The sequence below is a fragment of the Xenopus tropicalis genome, chromosome 4, assembly GCF_000004195.4.
Source record: "Xenopus tropicalis strain Nigerian chromosome 4, UCB_Xtro_10.0, whole genome shotgun sequence".
NCBI lineage: Eukaryota > Metazoa > Chordata > Amphibia > Anura > Pipidae > Xenopus > Xenopus tropicalis.
Genome location: NC_030680.2, coordinates 21227299 through 21248602, shown reverse-complemented (window position 1 = coordinate 21248602; position 21304 = coordinate 21227299). Strand labels below are relative to the sequence as shown.

General features: G+C 40.7%; 1 protein-coding gene across 1 annotated transcript; it reads right to left on the bottom strand.

Moving 5' to 3' along the window:
• Positions 1 to 444: 444 nt before the first annotated feature.
• Positions 445 to 2536, bottom strand: LOC116410528 (chitinase 3-like). Its single transcript, XM_031901374.1, has 5 exons — positions 2401 to 2536; positions 1874 to 2254; positions 1400 to 1664; positions 1150 to 1236; positions 445 to 916 (listed from the first exon to the last, which is right to left on the bottom strand). The coding sequence occupies exons 1-5, from the start codon at positions 2438 to 2440 to the stop codon at positions 760 to 762; spliced, it is 930 nt and encodes a 309-aa protein (XP_031757234.1). The 5' UTR covers positions 2441 to 2536; the 3' UTR covers positions 445 to 759.
• Positions 2537 to 21304: the final 18768 nt, after the last annotated feature.

The window sequence follows — 21304 nt, the reverse complement described above, 5'->3', positions numbered from 1 at the left end:
GCTGCCTGTGGGAAATGAACTTGAACTTCTATCACATATGAGTGAAGGGGAATTTCCCTGCAGTGAGCACCAATTACTTGTTATTTTGGTGTGTGGCGACCTTCAATGTGGGTATGGTCTTAAAAGCTCTTGTGCTAAAATGGGCGTGGTTTAAAAAAGGGAGAAATTCCTGTCAGCACTGGTTTAAACCATAGCCATACCAAAGGCCAGGGACTCAGGACATATATATATGCCAGACATGGAACACCTATTTTCTCAGCAGACAGGAGAAGATATTATTGAACACATCTCAGCGTCCACTAAAACAAAACATTTAAATGACAGGGGCAAAAGTTTTATTTTTTACATTTTATTTTTTTATTTTCATTTAAATAGATACAGCTCTAGCACCACTATAGTGCTATGAAGATCTAAACATATATCTATACGTAGACGTATGTCAGGTGGTCTTGTACCACCGATGTGCCCCTAACCCACCCCCGCACCAAAGGGAGCCGCATTGGGTAGGAAGATTTGACAACGATTTAAATCTCCCCTAATTCTGTGCAGCTCCCTTCTTTCTTATGATGCGGTCCTACACATTTGCCACCCTTTGTGGCCTGTACAATGTAGGTACCATGCCCATACGCTGTTAATTCACTGGAGCAGGCTTCTCTACATCACCAGATGAACCGATGTGGGCATGGTACCCCGTTATTCCACTCCTGCTCTGGAGACAACGATTCATATTCTTTTTCATTGTCTCGTCTCTTTAAGAGATCACTTCTCATTGCCATCCTCATTAGTTTCCTCTTCTTCACTGGTTTCCTCGTCTTCACTAGATTCCTCTTCACTAGTTTCCTCTTCTTCACTAGTTTCCTCTTCTTCACTAGTTTCCTCCTCATCAATTTCCTCCTCAACTTCAAGAGTTGTTGCACTACAAAATAACAGCATCATTTTATTAGCTAATCTGCTTTTCTGGTGAATGATTGGTTTATAATACAAATAAAAGCATTATTAATGTATCCTGGGTACCCCTGCCTTTCACTAAATAATGGTTTATAGAATCAATGCAGAATGTATGCATTCCATGATAGATAAGATAGAAGTGAATAGAAAGTCATGGATTTAGGAAACTAAAGGGAAAGAAGACATTTCAGGCTTACATACCTCTGAGACTCTGTTGCTGGGGTGCTCACTTGTGGGTTTTCTACATCCACAGATTCACGTTTAAACTTCAATTTGCAATACAGATAACTGTAGGAATAAAACAAGATTACAGTTCATGAATACTTTCTTAATGGGAAGCTATTATTAATTATTATTATTGCATCTATGCACTTTCAATAATGTCTAACACAGAAACATTTGGGAATAATTCTAAACAAGCAATCTACAGGTAATTGTGTGCTTGACTTACCTTACAAGTCCTAAAATGACTATGGCTGGCACAAGCGCTGGTAGGACAATGAGCAGCGCTACAGGTACCGCGCTCATGGCGTTATCACTGCTGTCTGTAGCTGGCGGCTTTGTGCTGGTTTTTACAGTAGTTCTACTAGTTGGAGTGGTGGTAGTGGTTCTAGTAGTTGTAGTTATTTTAGTAGTTTTAATAGTTGGAGTTGTTCTAGTAGTTGTAGTCGTTGAAGCGGTTGTAGTTTTCTTGGACCAAAATGCCCGTGATTGAGCTGTAAAAAAAAAAGATGAGTAAGAAAAGAGCGCCAATGGCCTAAAATGACTGATATAACAAGTAAGTAAGATGGGGCAGTAACTTTAATGCCCATGCAAGAGTAGGTCCCACAAACCATTCAACACTAAAGTTGCAAATCTATATGAGATTTTTCTTAGACAATTCCCCATTTCTTTCCCTTTAAAACATGATATTTCAAAGACTTACAAGAAGTTTTCTTTTCATCCAAAATGTCAACTTTGATCTTGGAAGAGGGTTCATACAGTTCCTCATTCACCAACATCCAGAATTCATATGTTCCACTGTCCGTGTCTTCTGTGGGATTGATAATCAGAGTACAGTTCCCACTTGGCACCAGAGAGACAAAGAGCTGGTATTTCTCACTGTTCTCATGGAAGGTCTTAACACTGCTGCTGTTAAGGTGGATTAAAGTGGTGTACTTCCCTCCACCTACAGGAACCTTCCCCCATTCTAATGCAAGTTCGGCTGGATTAAGTGCACTGTCGGAGTAGAACATGCAGGGAAGTAGACTCCGAGTACCAGCCTTAAGTACGATTTTGTGCCTGAATAACGTGATGCGTTTCACAGCTAAAAGAAATAAAAGAAAAAGCAATGTAAGAACCCAGAGCAACAGTCTGTAGGGTTATACTGTAATTAGACATGGAAAGCTAAGGAAAAAGGGGAAATCATTTATACTGGCACATCGGTGCAAAATAACAGAATCCTATAATTACCTGATGTGGTCTCACAACAAGGGAGTAGCACAATCAGCATCACAAATACAAAAGGACCAATCACTGAAGGTCTCTTATGTTTCTTCTGCTGCACAAAGATACAAAGTAGAATTAGTGGCAGAACCTTGAAAGGGGTCGTTCATCTTTAAATTAACCTTTAGTATGATGTAGAGGTGCTATTTTGAGACAATTTGCAGTTGGCCTTCATTTTCTATTATTTGACATTTTTTAAATATTTAGCTTTTTTGTTCAGCAGCTCACCAGTTTGGAATTTCAAAAGCTATCTTGTTGCTAGGGTCCAATTTAATCTAGCAACCAGGCAGTGGTTTAAAAGAGAGCGGGGAATATGAATAGATGAAGGCCTAAATAAAATGATAAGTAATTAAAAAGTCACAATAAAATTGTAGCCTCGCAGAGCAGGAGGATTTTTACTGTTGGGGTCAGTGACCCCCATTTAAAAGATGGAAAGAGACAGAAGAGAAAGGCAAAGTTGCTAAGAATAGGCCATTCTATAATATACTAAAAGTTTACCTGAAGGTGAACCACCCCTTTAAATATTATATGATCATTGGTACAAAGGAAGTATCATGGTCCCTGTACTTAAACATATACTTATGTGATATACAGGTATGGGATCCATTATCCGGGACCTGTTATCCAGAAAGCTTCAAATTACAGGACGGCCATCTCCCACAGACACCATTTTAATCAAACAATTCAAAATGTTGAAATATATTTGCTTTTTCTCTGTAATAATAAAACAGTACCTGTACTTGATCCCAACTAAGAAATTACCCTATTGGTTAATAAACAGTACTGTACTTGATCCAACTAAGATATAATTACCCCTTATTGGGGGCAGAACAGTCCTATTGGGTTTATTTAATGGTTAAATGATTCCCTTTTCTCTGTAATAATAGAACAGTACCTGTACTTGATCCCAACTAAGATATAATTACCCCTTATTGGGGGCAGAACAGTCCTATTGGGTTTATTTAATGGTTAAATGATTCCCTTTTCTCTGTAATAATAATACAGTACCTGTACTTGATCCCAACTAAGATATAATTACCCCTTATTGGGGGCAGAACAGTCCTATTGGGTTTATTTAATGGTTAAATGATTCCCTTTTCTCTGTAATAATAAAACAGTACCTGTACTTGATCCCAACTAAGATATAATTACCCCTTATTGGGGGCAGAACAGCCCTATTGGGTTTATTTAATGTTTAAATTTAAAGTATGGTGATCCAAATTACCGGATATCCCCATGTCCCAAGCATTCTGGATAATAGGTCCCATACCTGTATATATAAATAAGGGCCAATATTTTAAAATCTGCTGCTTTCATAACAGCATATCATGTATTAGTTACATGCATTCATTTCAATCAACTTTGTATATAAATATCTAAATTATATAAATGATTAAATATCTGTAATTCCAAAATTGTTTTGTATACTTACAGTTCTTTTCTTGACACAAGATTTCATATTTTTAGAAATAGTACAGTTATTAGTTTTGAATATTTGTTGATAGATAATAGATAAATACAAAAAGATAGTTAGTAGTAGCATTTCTAAAAGCGAAATGAGCTGGGAAAGTGAAACTCCCCCTATCACAGCTGCTGTGATGATGTCACAATGCCAGTTACTATAGCAACCAGTTTGTTCCCTCAGCAGTAAACAAGCTGTGATAATGTTTGTTGGATCACAGCTGCTGTATTGATGATGTCATAATCAGTTACTATAGCAACAAGCTAGGGAGGGAAGTTTGACACAGAAAAGTTCAAGAACCAACACAGAATAAATTTCAATTACAATTTCAATTAACTTTAATCATTATGATTTATTTATTTAGGGCCAATATGTTACACAGCATTTTACAGAGCTATCCCTGATATCATAGAATTTATATCTATTAAATATTTTTTAATTAAAAACGTTTTTAACAATTCTGCTTATATAGTGCCAGCACGTTACACAGTACTTCACAGCGACACACTTTGTCTATACATTTGGATAAGTCTGCACCCAGGGCTAGAACACCATAACAAACCAGCAGTTTTTTGATTCATTAGTTTTATTAATGGTTTCTATGGGTTACTAGACAAGGTGCAAATTTTTATTACAGTACCACCATGTTGTTAGTACAAATAAAAAGTAGTAGACAAAGGATGGGTGGATAAGGGACTGTATTTGCCCCAGGCCTGCTGAATTAGGGCTCACTGGCAGAATAATATAAAGAAAGCCTTGGTTTTAAATCCCTGTTATATTATAATTCTCTAGTTCAGGGTAACTTGCTGCCACAATGCTTAGACTGGCCTACCAGCCTGCCAGAGGATCTCCTGCTGGGTCCCTAGTGGATCCCATTCTAGACAAAACCTTATTTTCACCGTAGGCCCAAATAAAACCCTACACCACTTGGTGCTGCCTATATCCAATTTCTGTTAGAGTGGAGTCAGCTTGTCAGTTTCCCATGGGGGGTTCTAAAGTGAATGGAGTGAGGTGTGTTTGTGTGCAGTTCTGGGCCACTTTTAGTGCGATCGCCAGTTTTGCCTCATAACTGATTTACTCACATCTGTTCATAACCTATAAAGAGGAGCTCGCACAATTGGGGAATATGGGGAAACCAAGGAAAAACTAAAAATGCAGTCTTCTAGTTACCAACTGTGAAAAGTTCTGGGGCTCTGGTAATAATACTGAAAATGGCAGCAGGCTGAATTTACCCCAAACGGTAAAATATGATTGGCTGTTGGTGGCTTCGCCCACTTTTTTTTTAAAAAAAAGGAACCTTGAATTATATAGTCACCCAGTGATTGACTGTATAAAGTTTGTGAACCCTGGTGTTATTACTGTGAGAATGGCAGCAGGTTGAATTTCCGCCAACTCAATAGGTAAAATCTGATTGGCTGTTTAATTCGGGGTGACCCCATGATTATGTTATTTAAGTTTGTGGGGGTGTAGCTTCAAAGCTGTAAGAGTGGCAGCAGTTTGAAAAGCTTTCCTATCAAAGTCAATGGGAAAACTGGGGTGTTCAGAGCGGCGCCACAAAAAGATGGGGGGTGGGATCACTTAGAAAAGCACAAGCAACCTGCTCCGCTATAGGGCGAAGAAGTGTGGAGAGTTTGGGTGTTGTACCTCTAAAACTGTAGGAGGAGTAGTGTTTAGAAAATGGGGGGTGCTAAGAAGAAGAAAAAGCGGAAGAATAAGCTGAAGTCGAAGAACAGTATGTTGGGTTTTTCAACCCAACATAATAAGCAGATAAAATGAATGTGTTGTACATAGAAGGATGGAATAGTAGGGGTCAGAAAAAGCCAGGAGTGGGGAAATGATGTCTGGGGTAGGTTGGTGACATGGCGAAGCAGACTCGGCAATGGGAGTAGTTGTAGCAGTAGGTGTAGCAGTATGCAGCAAAGGTACATATATACGTATTGTAATATGAAATTTATAGACTTGACGTTTTCCATATAAAAGACTTGTGAAAAAATGAAGTTGAGTTTAGTTTTGGGGCACAAAAGCAGGTTATAATTGTTTCATTCCAGTTTAGCAGAAGGGATTAGCGGGGCTGCTGACAGATCGTCAAAATGTGAGTCGAGAGCAACAATTAAGGTATCAATAGGCATCAATGCTGCTGTCAGTCCCAGGCCCCGTGTTTGAAAGGTAAGCTGGAATTCCCAGCATAAGGAATGTAACTGAGACCGTGCAGCAGAAATATGAAAATAAATACGCCATTATGCCGCCTCTTGATTTCAGGTTCAGAAGCAACAAAAAGACTTTTCACAGACCCTGAGAGAACTTTGCTTCATAGACTATGCCAGGACCTTTACCAAACAAAACACAATTCTCTCATCTCAGTTAACTGTTACAGTTCTAGTAACTAAGTGCAGGATTTACTTAGAATACTATAGAATATAGACACTGGCTAATTATAATGACAGCACACAGGGATTGCTAATGGGGCCCACAAGACCAGAGGGCCCATTGAGATGAAGATAGATACATTTTTAACAGATGTAGTTAAAAATTGCACAACCCAATTTGTATGTATGTATGTATATATATCTTTATTTATAAAGTGCTACTTATGTACGCAGCGCTGTTCATTTGCAAAATATATCAAGCCCAATATATATAACCCTGTAGCTCCTCAATTTTTTGTTCTGTTGATTCAACACACATGCTCTGGGCTGCTGTTCAGTAGTGGATCTCCATTAGTCCTACCTGGACCCATAGGAATTGGGGGACCAGCATTGGCGGAAAGCAGGTCAGGGGCTCGGGCGGGTCATGGGCAGGCCTGGATTGTGTCCTTGGAGGTGGTGGGCACTAACTAGGGACTTACTAACCCTTAAACCACCCCTACTGTTACCTGAGCTTAGTGACCAACACAATTTACTGTATATAAAATATAAATTTACAATACAAAGCTCATTAGCAACTAATTCAGATTCACATCACATGGCAGCTCAAAAACCAGTGCACTGTGCATCAGAATATAGTAAACAGCCCCATAGCATCAGTTTCTATGAGCTCAGGCAGGCAACCCCCTAAGCTTAACTTCTTAACAGCAACTGAGCATGTGCTGTGCCACTGACACACCTTAAAAAAAAATCCAAGATGGTGAGCTCCTGTGCACAATGTTGAAGGCCTGTTATAGAGATGCTAAACCATTAGGCTGGTGCAGTAAGTTCACTATATTAAATAATGCATTTCTAGCCATATTAGATTTTAGGGTTTAGTCTGCTTTAACCCTTGATATAAGGTTAGACAATGCTTGAGGTTACATTGATGTTCTATGTCTATCTGCATAAAATAACATGAAATTAGCTTTTTATATGAATGCTACAAAAATAAATTTCATGTACACCCTGGTTCAATATTTCATATTTAAGACCAATGGCTCACTGCAGTATGTAGAAGTAATTAGACAGGTACAACCTTTGCTAAATGGCTCATTATCCAAACCCATCAGTGAATAGAGCTTCTCCAGCAGGATCCTGCATTGTAATCTGTTTTTCAAAAGCGCATACAGATTTTCTTATATTTAATTATGATATTTTACATGTGGCTAGCCATATTCTTCATTTCCCAGGGTGCCATAGCCATGTGACCTGTGCTCTAATAAACTTCAGTCACACTTTACTGCTGAGCTGCAAGTTGGAGTGATACCCCCCCCTCCCAGCAGCCGATCAGCAGAACAATGGGAAAGGAGTAAGATAGCGGCTTCCAGTAGGTATCAGAATAGCACTCAATAGTAAGAAATCCAAGTCTGGCTTGGGACTCCTCCAGTTACATGGGAGTAGGAGAAACAACAGGTTACCTGAAAGCAGTTGTAATGTGTAGCGCTGGCTCCTTCTGAAAGCTCAGACTCAGGCACAATGCACTGAGATGGCGCCTACACACCAATATTACAGCTACAAATACATTTGTTGGTTCAAGAATAACATTTTAAATGGCAGAGTGAATAGTAAAGTGTAAATAAAAGTTATACCATAAAAATCATGACAGTATCCCTTTAATATTCTGCAACTGTTAACTCATTCTGTGATGGAGCTTCATTCTGCGTAACTAATTTACTGAGAAGGATGCAGGTGCTGCATGAATATACAATGAAAAGAAAATAACATATGGCCGTTCTACACTTCCATGCATAAACCATTTCCTACCATGTATTCCTACAGGAAAAAGAAAGCTTTGCAATCTGAACTTTCAACGTGTTGAACCGACACAAGATACGAAGCAGGTCTATGGAAGATCACTTTACGAACCGGCCTGCAATTAGGCAACGTGTTCCCTGTCCCCAATATTTAGAACTAATGAGCCTTCGGTGAGGGGTGCAGGTGCGGGGGGAACTGAAGCCGTTGCCTTGTGGTCAGATATAAAATGGAAAGAAGGAAGGAAATATTTCAGGAGGCAGGATAAGTTCCAGTTTCCCTGGAGAGGCCATAAAGCTTGTGGGAAACCAGATATAGTATTCAAGCAGGAAATCGAAACAGGAAAGAAATCTGCTCCGGGTTTGTAGCCAGAAATGTGCTTGTCAGGACTTCTCATAAACCCATGGCAAGAAGATAGGGTCAAGCACAAAGTACAGTTTATGTGAGTTTAAAGGGCAAGAAAAGGTAGAATAAAATTCTCTATCACACATACTGGGGCAGTGGAAGAATATGCTTACCACATATCATTTGGAGTTCCTATTTTCCTATGTCTTGACCATGTATCACCTAGTGATCTTTCCTAAGTCATGCAGTTAATGTTTAGTATAGCCAGCAATAAAATACAGCACCCAATTTTTCAAGAAGCTTGTGAGGTTGGATTTTTTTTCATGTAAAACTTTTTTTCTTCGACTTCAAAACTCGAGATCTATTTTTTATTAATGAGGCCACTGAAGGTACTTATATTAAATAGAGAGTATATAGGCGTTATTCCCCTAAGTAGCCTCTTCTACACTCAAACTGTAGGACCCACAGCTATTGGAAGCCAGTACCAGTACCTAGAGCCAGTATATGAGAGCAATGTTGAGATTGGGTACTGGCAGACCTACACTTCTATACACAGCATACACACACTATTAGAACTGAACAAACTGAAGAAGGGTCACTCATAGACATTGAAAAAAGGAGGATGAGGAGAGGACAAGAGGGGCCATAGTACCCCTACTTTTTATTCCTCTCTTTGAGCAAAAGTATTGTTGGCTGCCCCAAAACAAACATTAATGGTCAGCTATTTATTCTACAACTCTTTGCATAGATTTACTATGCAGGAGGTGCAGGAAAAGTGAGTAGAGTAAAGGATTTGTATCGCGAAACAGGGGAAGAATAAGGGGACTTAATGGTGGGAGCACCAGCCTGTGATTAAAGATCATGAAGGACATAGTCCCAATAATGCAATATATGCCAACATCTTTTTAATTAATATTTTTGTTGTTACTGCCCCCAGACATAGACTGGAATCTTTATGGCTCTGTGCAAAGTAAGCCATTCCCATAGGAAATCATTGATTCACCAATTATAGGGGAAAAGCAGCACTCAATTTAATTTGCCTCTAGACAAGTATTGCACATCCTGAGGCCAAAGCACAAAACTATATTTAATAAATACGAGTAAAGGTCATACACATTGTGAACTGCTCATTTGGTGAGGTCACCAAATGAGCAGCTCTTCTCTAATTATGCCCACCTTAGGTGGACAATATCGGGTTAATCCGATTGTTTGGCCCTAGGGTCAAATGATTAGATTAAAATAGCGGCATTGTAGGACCAAGGACTTCATCAATGAGCCTTTTCGGTCTCCAATCCGACGGCAAATCAAACCTGCCTGATCGAGATCTGGGCAATTTTAGGCCAAATGCTGATCAGGTAGGCCCATTGGGCTGCCATACACAGGCAGATAAGCTGCCAAATCTGTCTGAAGGATCTGAATCGGTAGCTAAAATCTTTCCATGTATGGCCACCTTACTGCAGTTCTTTGCCTGTGCTAAATAGGCCCGGACTGGCAATCTGTGGGTTCAGGCAAATGCCAGAGGAGCTGCTGTAAGATGCCATAGACAGTCACTATTTATTGGGCTAGTGTGGGGGGGGGGGCTGTTTGGGCCTCTGTGTACTGGAAATGCCAGGGTCTATCTTAGAATCTAAGCCTGGGACTGGTGCTGCCCTCTGCTGTCTGTCTGCATCCTTTGCATTGCTCCGTGCCCACACACAGCTTATACTAGCAAACGGGCATCAAACAAACGCAGCTGCCCACACAGCATTAGTTCTGTAACTTTGATGAAGTTGTACAAAACATTCCCCATACACCTCACTGAAATGACATCCTCTGGTCTAAAAGGCACACTGTTTTGGAAATCAATGTCTAATGCCAATATTTAGCAGTAAAGTTTAGCAACACACTTTGAACATGGGCATACCCAGCAAGATGTCAAGTTTCATTATTTAAGTTGTATATAAAGCTCAAATTTGTGTTTCGAGAATAAATTCAGCAAAATCTGATACAAAATCTGATACAAAAAAAATTTGTATTCATTTATCAATTGAAGATTAAATATTTGTACTTACTGTACAATCACCCTTTACAGTATCACATACCCCTCATACCTCTGCTTCCACCACTCCGGGACCCCAGCAACCTGCCTCTAGCACAGCTCTACCAGCCCCTCTTGGTCTCGGTGTCCTGTTATCGACCGGGAAAAACTACTCCTTTAAAAAGAAAAAAATGAAAATGAGTTTATGTTTTCTTTTTGTGTGAATATTTTTTCCTGGGTGGTCCATGCAGTATGACATGTTTCTTTAATATAAAACACATATACACTGTACAGCAGAAAAAGGGCAAGTAACCGCTGGAAATATCTGCGAGATGTGAGTTTTAAACAAAGACGTGATTTGATACCTTCAGCATCATGGGTGTGTATTATAACAAGTCATGAACCGTGATTTCCCATAACTATGTGTGTTTTCTTATGTCACTGCAATACAATCTGAGCACCAGATATCACCCACGTTGTTTTCTTTGCCACGGTAAACAAATGTCTGTCATCTGCGGTGCTTGAGACAAGTTTATGTCGTACTTACTCTCCCGTTGCCCAAACCCTGGATAGTACATACCCCTAACAACCCCGGCACTTAGATGTGAAATTGTCGGTACAATTATATTATGTTGATGATACAGCATGGTGCTCCTTTTACTGCACAATAACACTGCTCTGAAGATCCAGCCTTGTGAGCTCTGGACTATATCTAGTACATATTTGGGGAGAAGATTTGGGGCCGGCAGTTGATTCTGTCCAGAGATCATGACATTTTTTTATGAATTGGAGATCATTGTTTTAAAATGTTGGACTCTAGATTTGTCAAATGGGAAGATTGGAAGGGGGGCTAAAAAACAAACTCTTTTTGGTTGTGGTAATTTATACAGGTATGGGACCTGTTATCCAGATTGCTCGGGACTTGGGGTTTTCCGTAATTTGGATCTCCATACCTTAAGTCTTCTAAAAATCATTTAAATATTGAATAAACCCAATAGGCTTGTTTTGCCCCCAATAAGGGGTAATTATATCTTAGTTGGGATCAAGTACAGGTACTGTTTTATTATTACAGAGAAAAGGGAATCATTTAACCATTAAATAAACCCAATAGGGCTGTTCTGCCCCCAATAAGGGGTAATTATATCTTAGTTGGAATCAGGTACAGGTACTGTTTTATTATTACAGAGAAAAGGGAATCATTTAACCATTAAATAAACCCAATAGGGCTGTTCTGCCCCCAATAAGGGGTAATTATATCTTAGTTGGGATCAAGTACAGGTACTGTTTTATTATTACAGAGAAAATGGAATCATTTAACCATTAAATAAACCCAATAGGGCTGTTCTGCCCCCAATAAGGGGTAATTATATCTTAGTTGGGATCAAGTACAGGTACTGTTTTATTATTACAGAGAAAAGGGAATCATTTAACCATTAAATAAACCCAATAGGACTGTTCTGCCCCCAATAAGGGGTAATTATATCTTAGTTGGGATCAAGTACAGGTACTGTTTTATAATTACAGAGAAAAAGGAATCATTTAACCATTAAATAAACCCAATAGGGCTGTTCTGCCCCAATAAGGGGTAATTATATCTTAGTTGGGATCAAGTACAGGTACTGTTTTATTATTACAGAGAAAAGGGAATCATTTAACCATTAAATAAACCCAATAGGGCTGTTCTGTCCCCAATAAGGGGTAATTATATCTTAGTTGGGATCAAGTACAGGTACTGCTTTATTATTACAGAGAAAAGGGAATCATTTAACCATTAAATTAACCCAATAGGGCTGTTCTGCCCCAATAAGGGGTAATTATATCTTTTTTTTTAAAAGGTTTATTTTTCTTTTTATTGATAGTGAAATAAAATGTTAACATAAACAAACAGGTTACATATATGGATATGAGTGGTTGGTTACTTTACACAATACAAGTTGGTTATACAGATTTGTTATCATGAGTACAGTTTTGTTGCAAGGTGTTAATACGGACGCGGTTCTTTTAAGGGGTGAGGGGCCCATTAGATTCACACCACGTGGCCCATATTTTTTCAAATTTTCCGTGTGCCCCCCTGGTCTCATAGGTAAGTTTTATAAGGGGTAGGGCGGCGTTGACGAGTTGTTGCCAGAGTTCGAGCGTGGGTACACTGTTGCCCATCCATCTCATTATAATAGCTTTTTTGGCGTAGAATGTAAGGGATCTAAATCTTATTCTGGCTGCATTGGTGGGGAGCATATCCTCCACCGTGCCTAGGAGACAGGTTGTGGGATTGATGACATTGGGTAGCGCTAGCACTGTTGAGATAGTGTCCATCACAGCAGTCCAGAACTGCGCTATGGGGGGGCAGCTCCAGATTAGGTGAATAAAGTCCGCTCGGGGGGATTTGCACCTGGGGCAGCAATCGTCAGGCGCTTTGCCGAACCGGTGGAGTTTTGTGGGTGTAATATATAGTTGGTGCAGGACCTTGTATTGGATCAACCTGTCCCGTATGGAGATAAGGAATTCATAACAGGTTTCTGTTGTTTCCTCCCAGTGCTCTAGTGTTAAGCTGGGAATAGCGGTGGTCCACAGGTTGTATGCACGTTCGAAGGGTTTGACATTAGTTGCCAGAAGGTGGGTATATATTCTAGATAGGAGCTTTTTGGTTTGGGGTTGGTATAGTGTTGCTTCTAGGTCCAGTGAGACCAGGGTTGGGGTTAGGGTTTGGAACTGCGCCTGAAAGGCGTGCCTGAGCTGTAGGTATCTAAATAGATGTAGGTGCACTTGGGGTGCTTTCCTTCGCAGTTCTTGGTGTGAAGGGAATTGTGCACCTTGGACTAAGTCGCCTAATTTTTTGATCCCTAGTTTGGGCCAGATTGTAAAGTCAGGTAGGTTCTTGAGGTGGGGGAGTAGGGAGTTACCCCATAGGGCCATGTGGGGAGATAGATGTGGGAGTGGGTGGCCTAGGAGTTTGAGTGCCACTGCCCAAGCTTTGTGAGGGGTTTTGAGTGAGTCGGGTAGAGCACCTCCGTCAGTAATATGTCTGTAGGGGGAGTTGCCCAGACCCTCCATGGAGTTAAGGAGGGAGGCATGCAGGGCCATGTTGGGGTTGTACGGGTTGGGGCAGAACTGCCAGTGTAAATATGATATCTGGGAAGCCAGGTAGTAAAAGAAAAAGTGTGGGAGAGCCAGGCCTCCTTGTTGCAGTGGTGCTGCTAGGCGTTGCCAGGAGATACGCGGTGTTTTGTTTGCCCATACATATGGTATTATTAGGGTGTTGAGTTTGCGGAATAGTGAGCGTGGGAGGGGGTATGGTGTGGCATGGAATATATATAGGAGTTTGGGGAGAAAGACCATTTTCAGTAGATTGATACGCCCCCAGAGTGTGAGTGGTAAATTTACCCATGCTTTCAGCGTCTGGGCCATGTGGTCCATCAGTGGGTCAAGATTGAGCTTGATAAATTGTGTGGGATCGGAGTGTTCATGGATGCCCAGATATTTGAAGGACTGGACCCATTGTAATTCCATACCAGTTGGGAGCGGAATTGCCGGTGTTTGGTCTAAGGTATATACTTGGGATTTGTCCCAGTTTATTTTGAGACCTGAGAATTTGCCGAATTTCTGGATCTCTAGGAGAAGTGCTGGGAGCGATTGGGCAGGGTTGGCTAGGTATACCAGGATATCATCCGCAAACAATGATACCTTCTCGGATATATTGCCGTATGTGAGACCTTGTATGCTGGGGGAGTTCCGTATAAGTATGGCCAATGGTTCAATGGCGAGAGCGAATAGGGTAGGGGAGAGGGGGCAGCCTTGGCGAGTGCCTCTAGAGAGGGTAATGGGTTCTGAGGTAATACCGTTGACTCTGATTTTGGCTGTGGGGTTTTGGTATAGCAGTTGGACCCATTTGATGAACTGCTGTCCCAGGCCAAATCTTTTGAGGACCTCCCATAGGTAGGGCCATTCAACAGAATCGAATGCTTTCTCCGAGTCTAGGGAGGCTATGACCCTCGACCCGGTTTCCCTGTGGGGGGTCTGTAAGTTTGTAAATAGTCGACGTAGATTGATATCTGTCGCTCTGCCCGGCATGAAACCGGATTGGTCGGGGTGGACCAGGTGGGTAATTATATCTTAGTTGGGATCAAGTACAGGTACTGTTTTATTATTACAGAGAAAAGGGAATCATTTAACCATTAAATAAACCCAATAGGGCTGTTCTGTCCCCAATAAGGGGTAATTATATCTTAGTTGGGATCAAGTACAGGTACTGCTTTATTATTACAGAGAAAAGGGAATCATTTAACCATTAAATTAACCCAATAGGACTGTTCTGCCCCCAATAAGGGGTAATTATATCTTAGTTGGGATCAAGTACAAGGTACTGTTTTATAATTACAGAGAAAAAGGAAATCATTTTATAAAATTAAAATGATTTGCTTACAATGGAGTCTATGGGAGATGGCCTTTCCATATTTCAGAACTTTCTGGATAACGGGTTTCCGGATAAGGGATCCCATACCTGTAAGTAGAAGTTATTGAGCACCCCAATGTTTTTGTTTCTTGCCTCCATTTTATACGATACCTATTTGTCCTAGTAAGAACATTAGTCCATTTCTGTAAAGGGATCGTTTTCATACATAAAACTGAGACAAAAACAAATAGAACTTTTTTTAACCTATGAGTTGCTATTATAGGATATTCCTATATTTTGAGATTAAACCCAATTAAATAGAACTTCATTTCTATTGTGTGTCTAAGAGATTCTTCATCTTTTTCATTCTTGTTTGTTTCCATTACATCAGTTGCTTTCCCACATTAAATCAAGAGTCACACAAAGATGCCTTTCAAACCAAGAACCTCATTTGCAGATTATGAAATTCCTCTTAATCCTTTCCACTTAATTAGATGAGCATTTTATAATGATGCACTACCTTGAGCCAAAGCAATCTTTTATTTAGTGTTATGGTAACAGGACTCCAGGATTAGGTAGAAGCACAGGGTATCTTTTCCAGTCTCTCTTGCCAGAAAATGATTCAAACAAAGTTTTGCTGGGCAACTAGTGTTTCTCAGTTCTGACACACAGGGTTACTGGGATGTCAGGCTTCCTCTCGGAGCTGTCTTTGGAGAAGCAAACTTGGGATAACTATTCTAGCACCCCATACATAATGGAGCAACAGTTTTAGTTAGAAAGTGTGTTGAAAAGCTCAGTTACACTCTTTCCCTTTTGACTATGCATGAAGCAAAGCACTTATATTGGGCAGAAATGGTGCCTATAGTAGCAGTGGGGGATAATAGCCTCTGGGAAGGGACTGGGGCTGTGGGATAGCAGGTATAGTAGGGAGAGATGGTGCCTATAGTAGCAGTGGGGGGATAATAGCCTCTGGGAAGGGACTGTGGCTGTGGGATAGCAGGTATAGTAGGGAGAGATGGTGCCCATAGTAGCAGTGGGGGGGATAATAGCCTCTGGGAAGGGACTGTGGCTGTGGGATAGCAGGCATAGTAGGGAGAGATGGTGCCTATAGTAGCAGTGGGGGGATAATAGCCTTTGGGAAGGGACAGGGCTGTGGGATAGCAGGTATAGTAGGGAGAGATGGTGCCTATAGTAGCAGTGGGATAATAGCCTCTGGGAAGGGACTGGGGCTGTGGGATAGCAGGTATAGTAGGGAGAGATGGTTCCTATAGTAGCAGTGGGGGGATAATAGCCTCTGGAAGGGACTGTGGCTGTGGGATAGCAGGTATAGTAGGGAAGAGATGGTTCCTATAGTAGCAGTGGGGGGATAATAGCCTCTGGGAAGGGACTGTGGCTGTGGGATAGCAGGTATAGTAGGGAGAGATGGTGCCTATAGTAGCAGTGGGGGGATAATAGCCTCTGGAAGGGACTGGGGCTGTGGGATAGCAGGTATAGTAGGGAGAGATGGTGCCTATAGTAGCAGTGGGGGGGATAATAGCCTCTGGGAAGGGACTGGGGCTGTGGGATAGCAGGTATAGTAGGGAGAGATGGTGCCTATAGTAGCAGTGGGGGGATAATAGCCTCTGGGAAGGGACTGTGGCTGTGGGATAGCAGGTATAGTAGGGAGAGATGATGCCTATAGTAGCAGTGGGATAATAATTGACCCATTCTACACTGTTTAAGTGGTTGTTGTATGTGGAGTTAGTTATTTTGTTCTCTGAAAGCTGCCAGTGGGCCAGTCCGAAACTGGGCAGAGTTTGGCTTCATGCAGAGCAGCAGCAAGGCTTAGAGGCACCAACTCTGACCAGCTTCCCTGTCCCTGCTGAAGAGAAGCACCCCCAGAGCATGATTCTGCCCCCCCATATGTGACAGTGGGGATGGTGTGTGTTCAGAGTGATGTGCAGTGTTAGTTTTCCGCCACACATAGCATTTTGCATTTTGGCCAGAAAGTTCCATTTTGGTCTCATCTGACCAGAGCACCTTCTTCCACATGTTTGCTGTGTCCCCCACATGGCTTGTGGCAAACTGCAAACGGGACTTCTTATGGTTTTCTGATAACAATGGCTTTCTTCTTGCCACTCTTCCATAAAGGCCAACTTTGTGCAGTGCACGACTAATAGTTGTCCTATGGACAGATTCCCCCACCTGAGCTGTAGATCTCTGCAGCTCCCCCAGAGTCACCATGGGCCTCTTGGCTGCATTTCTGATCAGCGCTCTCCTTGTTCGGCCTGTGAGTTTAGGTGGACGGCCTTGTCTTGGTAGGTTTACAGTTGTGCCATACTCCTTCCATTTCTGAATGATCACTTGAACAGTGCTCCGTGGGATGTTCAAGGCTTTGGAAATCTTTTTGTAGCCTAAGCCTGCTTTAAATTTCTCATTAACTTTATCCCTGACCTGTCTGGTGTGTTCTTTGGACTTCATGGTGTTGTTGCTCCCAATATGTACAGTATGTATGTATATCTTTATTTATAAAGCGCTACTTATGTACGCAGCACTGTATATTTCTTAGACAACCTCTGAGGCCGTCACAGAGCAGCTGTATTTGTACTGACATTAGATTACACACAGGTGCACTCTATTTAGTCATTAGCACTCATCAGGCAATGTCTATGGGCAACTGACTGCATTCAGACCAAAGGGGGCTGAATAATTACGCACACCCCACTTTGCAGTTATTTATTTGTAAAAAATGTTTGGAATCATGTATGATTTTCGTTCCACTTCTCACGTGTACACCACTTTGTATTGGTCTTTCACGCGGAATGTCAATAAAATTGATTCATGTTTGTGGCTGTAATGTGACAAAATGTGGAAAAGTTCAAGGGGGCCGAATACTTTTGCAAGCCACTGTATGTAATCTCATTGTTTGCACTGGCTAGGGATACAAATTCACACTTTTTCACCCAGCTACAATCTAGCCCACCCTTGGCTAAACACAGAGAACTGAAAAAAGGCAAGTTCCAAACAGTGGTCATCACAGAAGGAGGTTGGCACAAAAGAGATTAAGTCATTGTGTGATAGCATCAGGGGTAGGGTTACCAAAATGTTTGATCATGCTGTGAAGTTTTAAGAGCACTTTGAAATAAAAGTTGGGATCGCCCCATTGTACTGCAATTACAGGTATTGATTCTTTTCTCTTTTGTAGTCTTCTTACTAACACTCACCATTCCTACCAAAGGACTATATTTGTATATATTTTATATATATATATATACATACATGACTATTGATGGAAAAAGTAAATGACTGCCTTTTAGATAAGATCACAGGGCTATACCATACAAGCACAATTATTCTCATAGTTCTATGAACAGGTGTGACATTACCCTTCTGGTTGGGCAATGGTCATGCCCCTTTGTAAGGATTTTACGTAAATGGAACCCAGTTGCGGATGAACTAGTACTGCTTTTCTAGTGCAATACAGCTAGCAACCTAGAAGTTGCAGAAATCACAGTGAGTACCCAGTAGTTACAGGGTAGTAGAAGTTACTGCTAAAGGGTTGACACAGGGTTGTAGTAGTTACTGCTATAAGATTTAAGCATGATAGTATCGCTGCTACTACTACAGGATTGAGGCAGAGTAGTAGTAGTTACCAATACAGAATTGCCTCAGGGTAGCAGACACCACTACAAGATTGATGTAAGAAGGTAAAAGAATCGAACCAAGTGGTCTCATATTCCCGAAAAGCCAAATCACTAACCAAATTTACAAGTAACCTGCTCTGACTAACTAACTTACTGCACTGGCAACTGGCTAGCGTGAAGCTATAAGTAGCCTCCCACTTGACTGGCCCATTACAAATCCTGTTTTTAACAGAATAACTCCTAGGTGTGCCATCAATGCCCTTTGACCATCTGAATGCCCAGTCAATAAGAAAGCTCTTTTATAAAACAGTGTTTGGATGCTATTACTCCTGCAATGAACTGCTTTTCATTCCAGTCACAGAGTTGTATAAGGCCACCTATGGTGTAGGCTTTAAAAATAGTAAAAAAAAGAAAATTAAAACAGATAAAATGATTTTCAGTTTGAGATAAATGATAAAAATAAAGACATGCTGTTATAATGCAGAACAGACTGTGATATCAGTAAGCTGCTTCCATGCAATGTCAAGGTTTCTGGAACGAACTCCCACTGATGGTTCCACATCAAAGAGCTCACTATACTAGGGTGGCCATCTCGTCCCCTTCTGTCTGGCCATGTGTAAAACACATACTCTGTATGACTGATGAGTATTCTGTTCAGATGCAAGTTTAATGATGGAATTTGGTTGTTCCAAGACAAATCTGTCAAAATAAATTCAGTTTTGATGCATTTCATGGTTTCTGTGTTTTCTTAATATCCCTTTCAAACGATAATTAAAGTAGAATAAGTGTGCATATTGAAAATGAATGCTGAAAATACAAAGGAATGTTCTGCAAAAAGGTGCTTAGATGTTCCAGATGCTACATATTTATAGGGTTATCTTTTCACTTCCTGGAAAAAAAAATAATTTCAACCATGGAAAATCCCCGTAAGAGCCACAATTTCCATTCCTAGGAACACTGCTTGTTGTTCCCCAGCATGAAATAACCCCAGAGAAGCCTGCTCTGATGAGCCTACTGTACAACAAATGAGAGCACATTAACCTATTCCCACACCGGCTGTGCCTCAATGTCACACCTACAGAGGGTAACTATTAGATAGGGCCAAAGGGTAAAATTGGTTGAGATCTTTCTGCTGTATTCTGAAACACAAATGTCCCCAAAGTACCAATTTCTTATTAACACCCCTTTATTCAAACATATTTATTGTTCAATGATCCTTTAATACTACAGCTTTTTCCATACTGTGGTGAAAATTATTTGACCACCACTTAGAAAATGTTCAGTCCCAATTAGGGTTGTCACCTTTCATCAGAAACTATACAGGCCGGGCAGGGGGCAGGTTTACAAAGGGGCAGGTTGTGACTTAAATGGGCAGGGTAATGACATCATGGGGGCAGGTTTTTATTGTCAAGGGCACTGAGTTGTGCCCTGAAGGAATGGAATTAAGGGGAATAGTTGAGTATAGAGGGGTGGGGGTGGATCAGAGGCAGGCCTTGGCTGAATTGACTAGATATTACCATTTTACACGCAAGTAAATTGCTGATAAATATTTTATAACAACCCCATCCTTGGCTGTTATTTTACTGGCTAGGCCAGTAAATCCTTTCCAATTCAAAATCCATGACTTATTGTAATCCCTTTTCTATTTCAGGAACACCCTTTAATGGTGTCTCCTTAGATCAACCATCCTTATGAGGGAGGATCCAAGAAAAATACTCCATACCACCCTGGATAGTCACTTGACACTACCAAGCCAATGGGACTCTTTTCTACCTACATGGTAGGAAGGATAAGATTGTGTGAAGGACACTTTACACTGCAGATATTTTTTTTCACATTCAAATGTGATTAAGACCATCCTACTTTACTGGTAAAGTTCCATTAACTTTGCTATTATACAAATACAAATTGAAGGGTTGCTTTTTTTAAAATCAATGTTTCCTACTACCGTTGCCTTTTAGGTACAGGTATAGGATCAGTTATCCAGAATGCTTGGGACCATGGGTATTCCGGATAAGGGGTCTTTCCGTAATTTGGATCTCCATAAAAGTCAATAAAACATTACTTAAACCCAATAGGATTGTTTTGCATCCAATAAGGATTAATTATACCTTAGTTGGGATCAATTACAAGGTACTGTTTTATTATTACAGAGAAAAGGGAATCATTTAACCATTAAATAAACCCAATAGGGCTGTTCTGCCCCAATAAGGGGTAATTATATCTTAGTTGGGATCAAGTTCAGGTACTGTTTTATTATTACAGAGAAAAGGGAATCATTTAACCATTAAATAAACCCAATAGGGCTGTTCTGCCCCCAATAAGGGGTAATTATATCTTAGTTGGGATCAAGTACAGGTACTGTTTTATTATTACAGAGAAAAAGGAAATTAGTTTTAAAATTCTGATTTATTTGATTAAAATGGTGTCTATGGGAGAAGGGCTTTCCATAATTCGGAGCTTTCTGGATAACGGGTATCCGGGATAAGGGATCCCATACCTGTATATATATTAAAAAAAGATTTTATTTGAAAAATATTTTCCTATTATGTTGGGCATGGCTGTTAATGAAGTCACTATCAAACTATACAATGATCCAGATGAACACATGTTTACAGAATGCAGCCAAGCTGAGCATTAGGCATAATGATGTCATTGGTTTAATACTGGGAAGTCAATGGGATCTACAACCTTACGCAGTTAGAATCCCAAGTGATAACAATCTCTCGCAGGGGGTTAAAAGGGACCCTGCAGAAGAGTCAAAATATAAAATAGAAGCATGTGGAAGACATCAAGCTCGCAATTTTCAATATAAACAGCAACTATAGATCCTTCCTATTGCCAGGCACAGTCTCCTGTGGATCGACAAATTAGGTC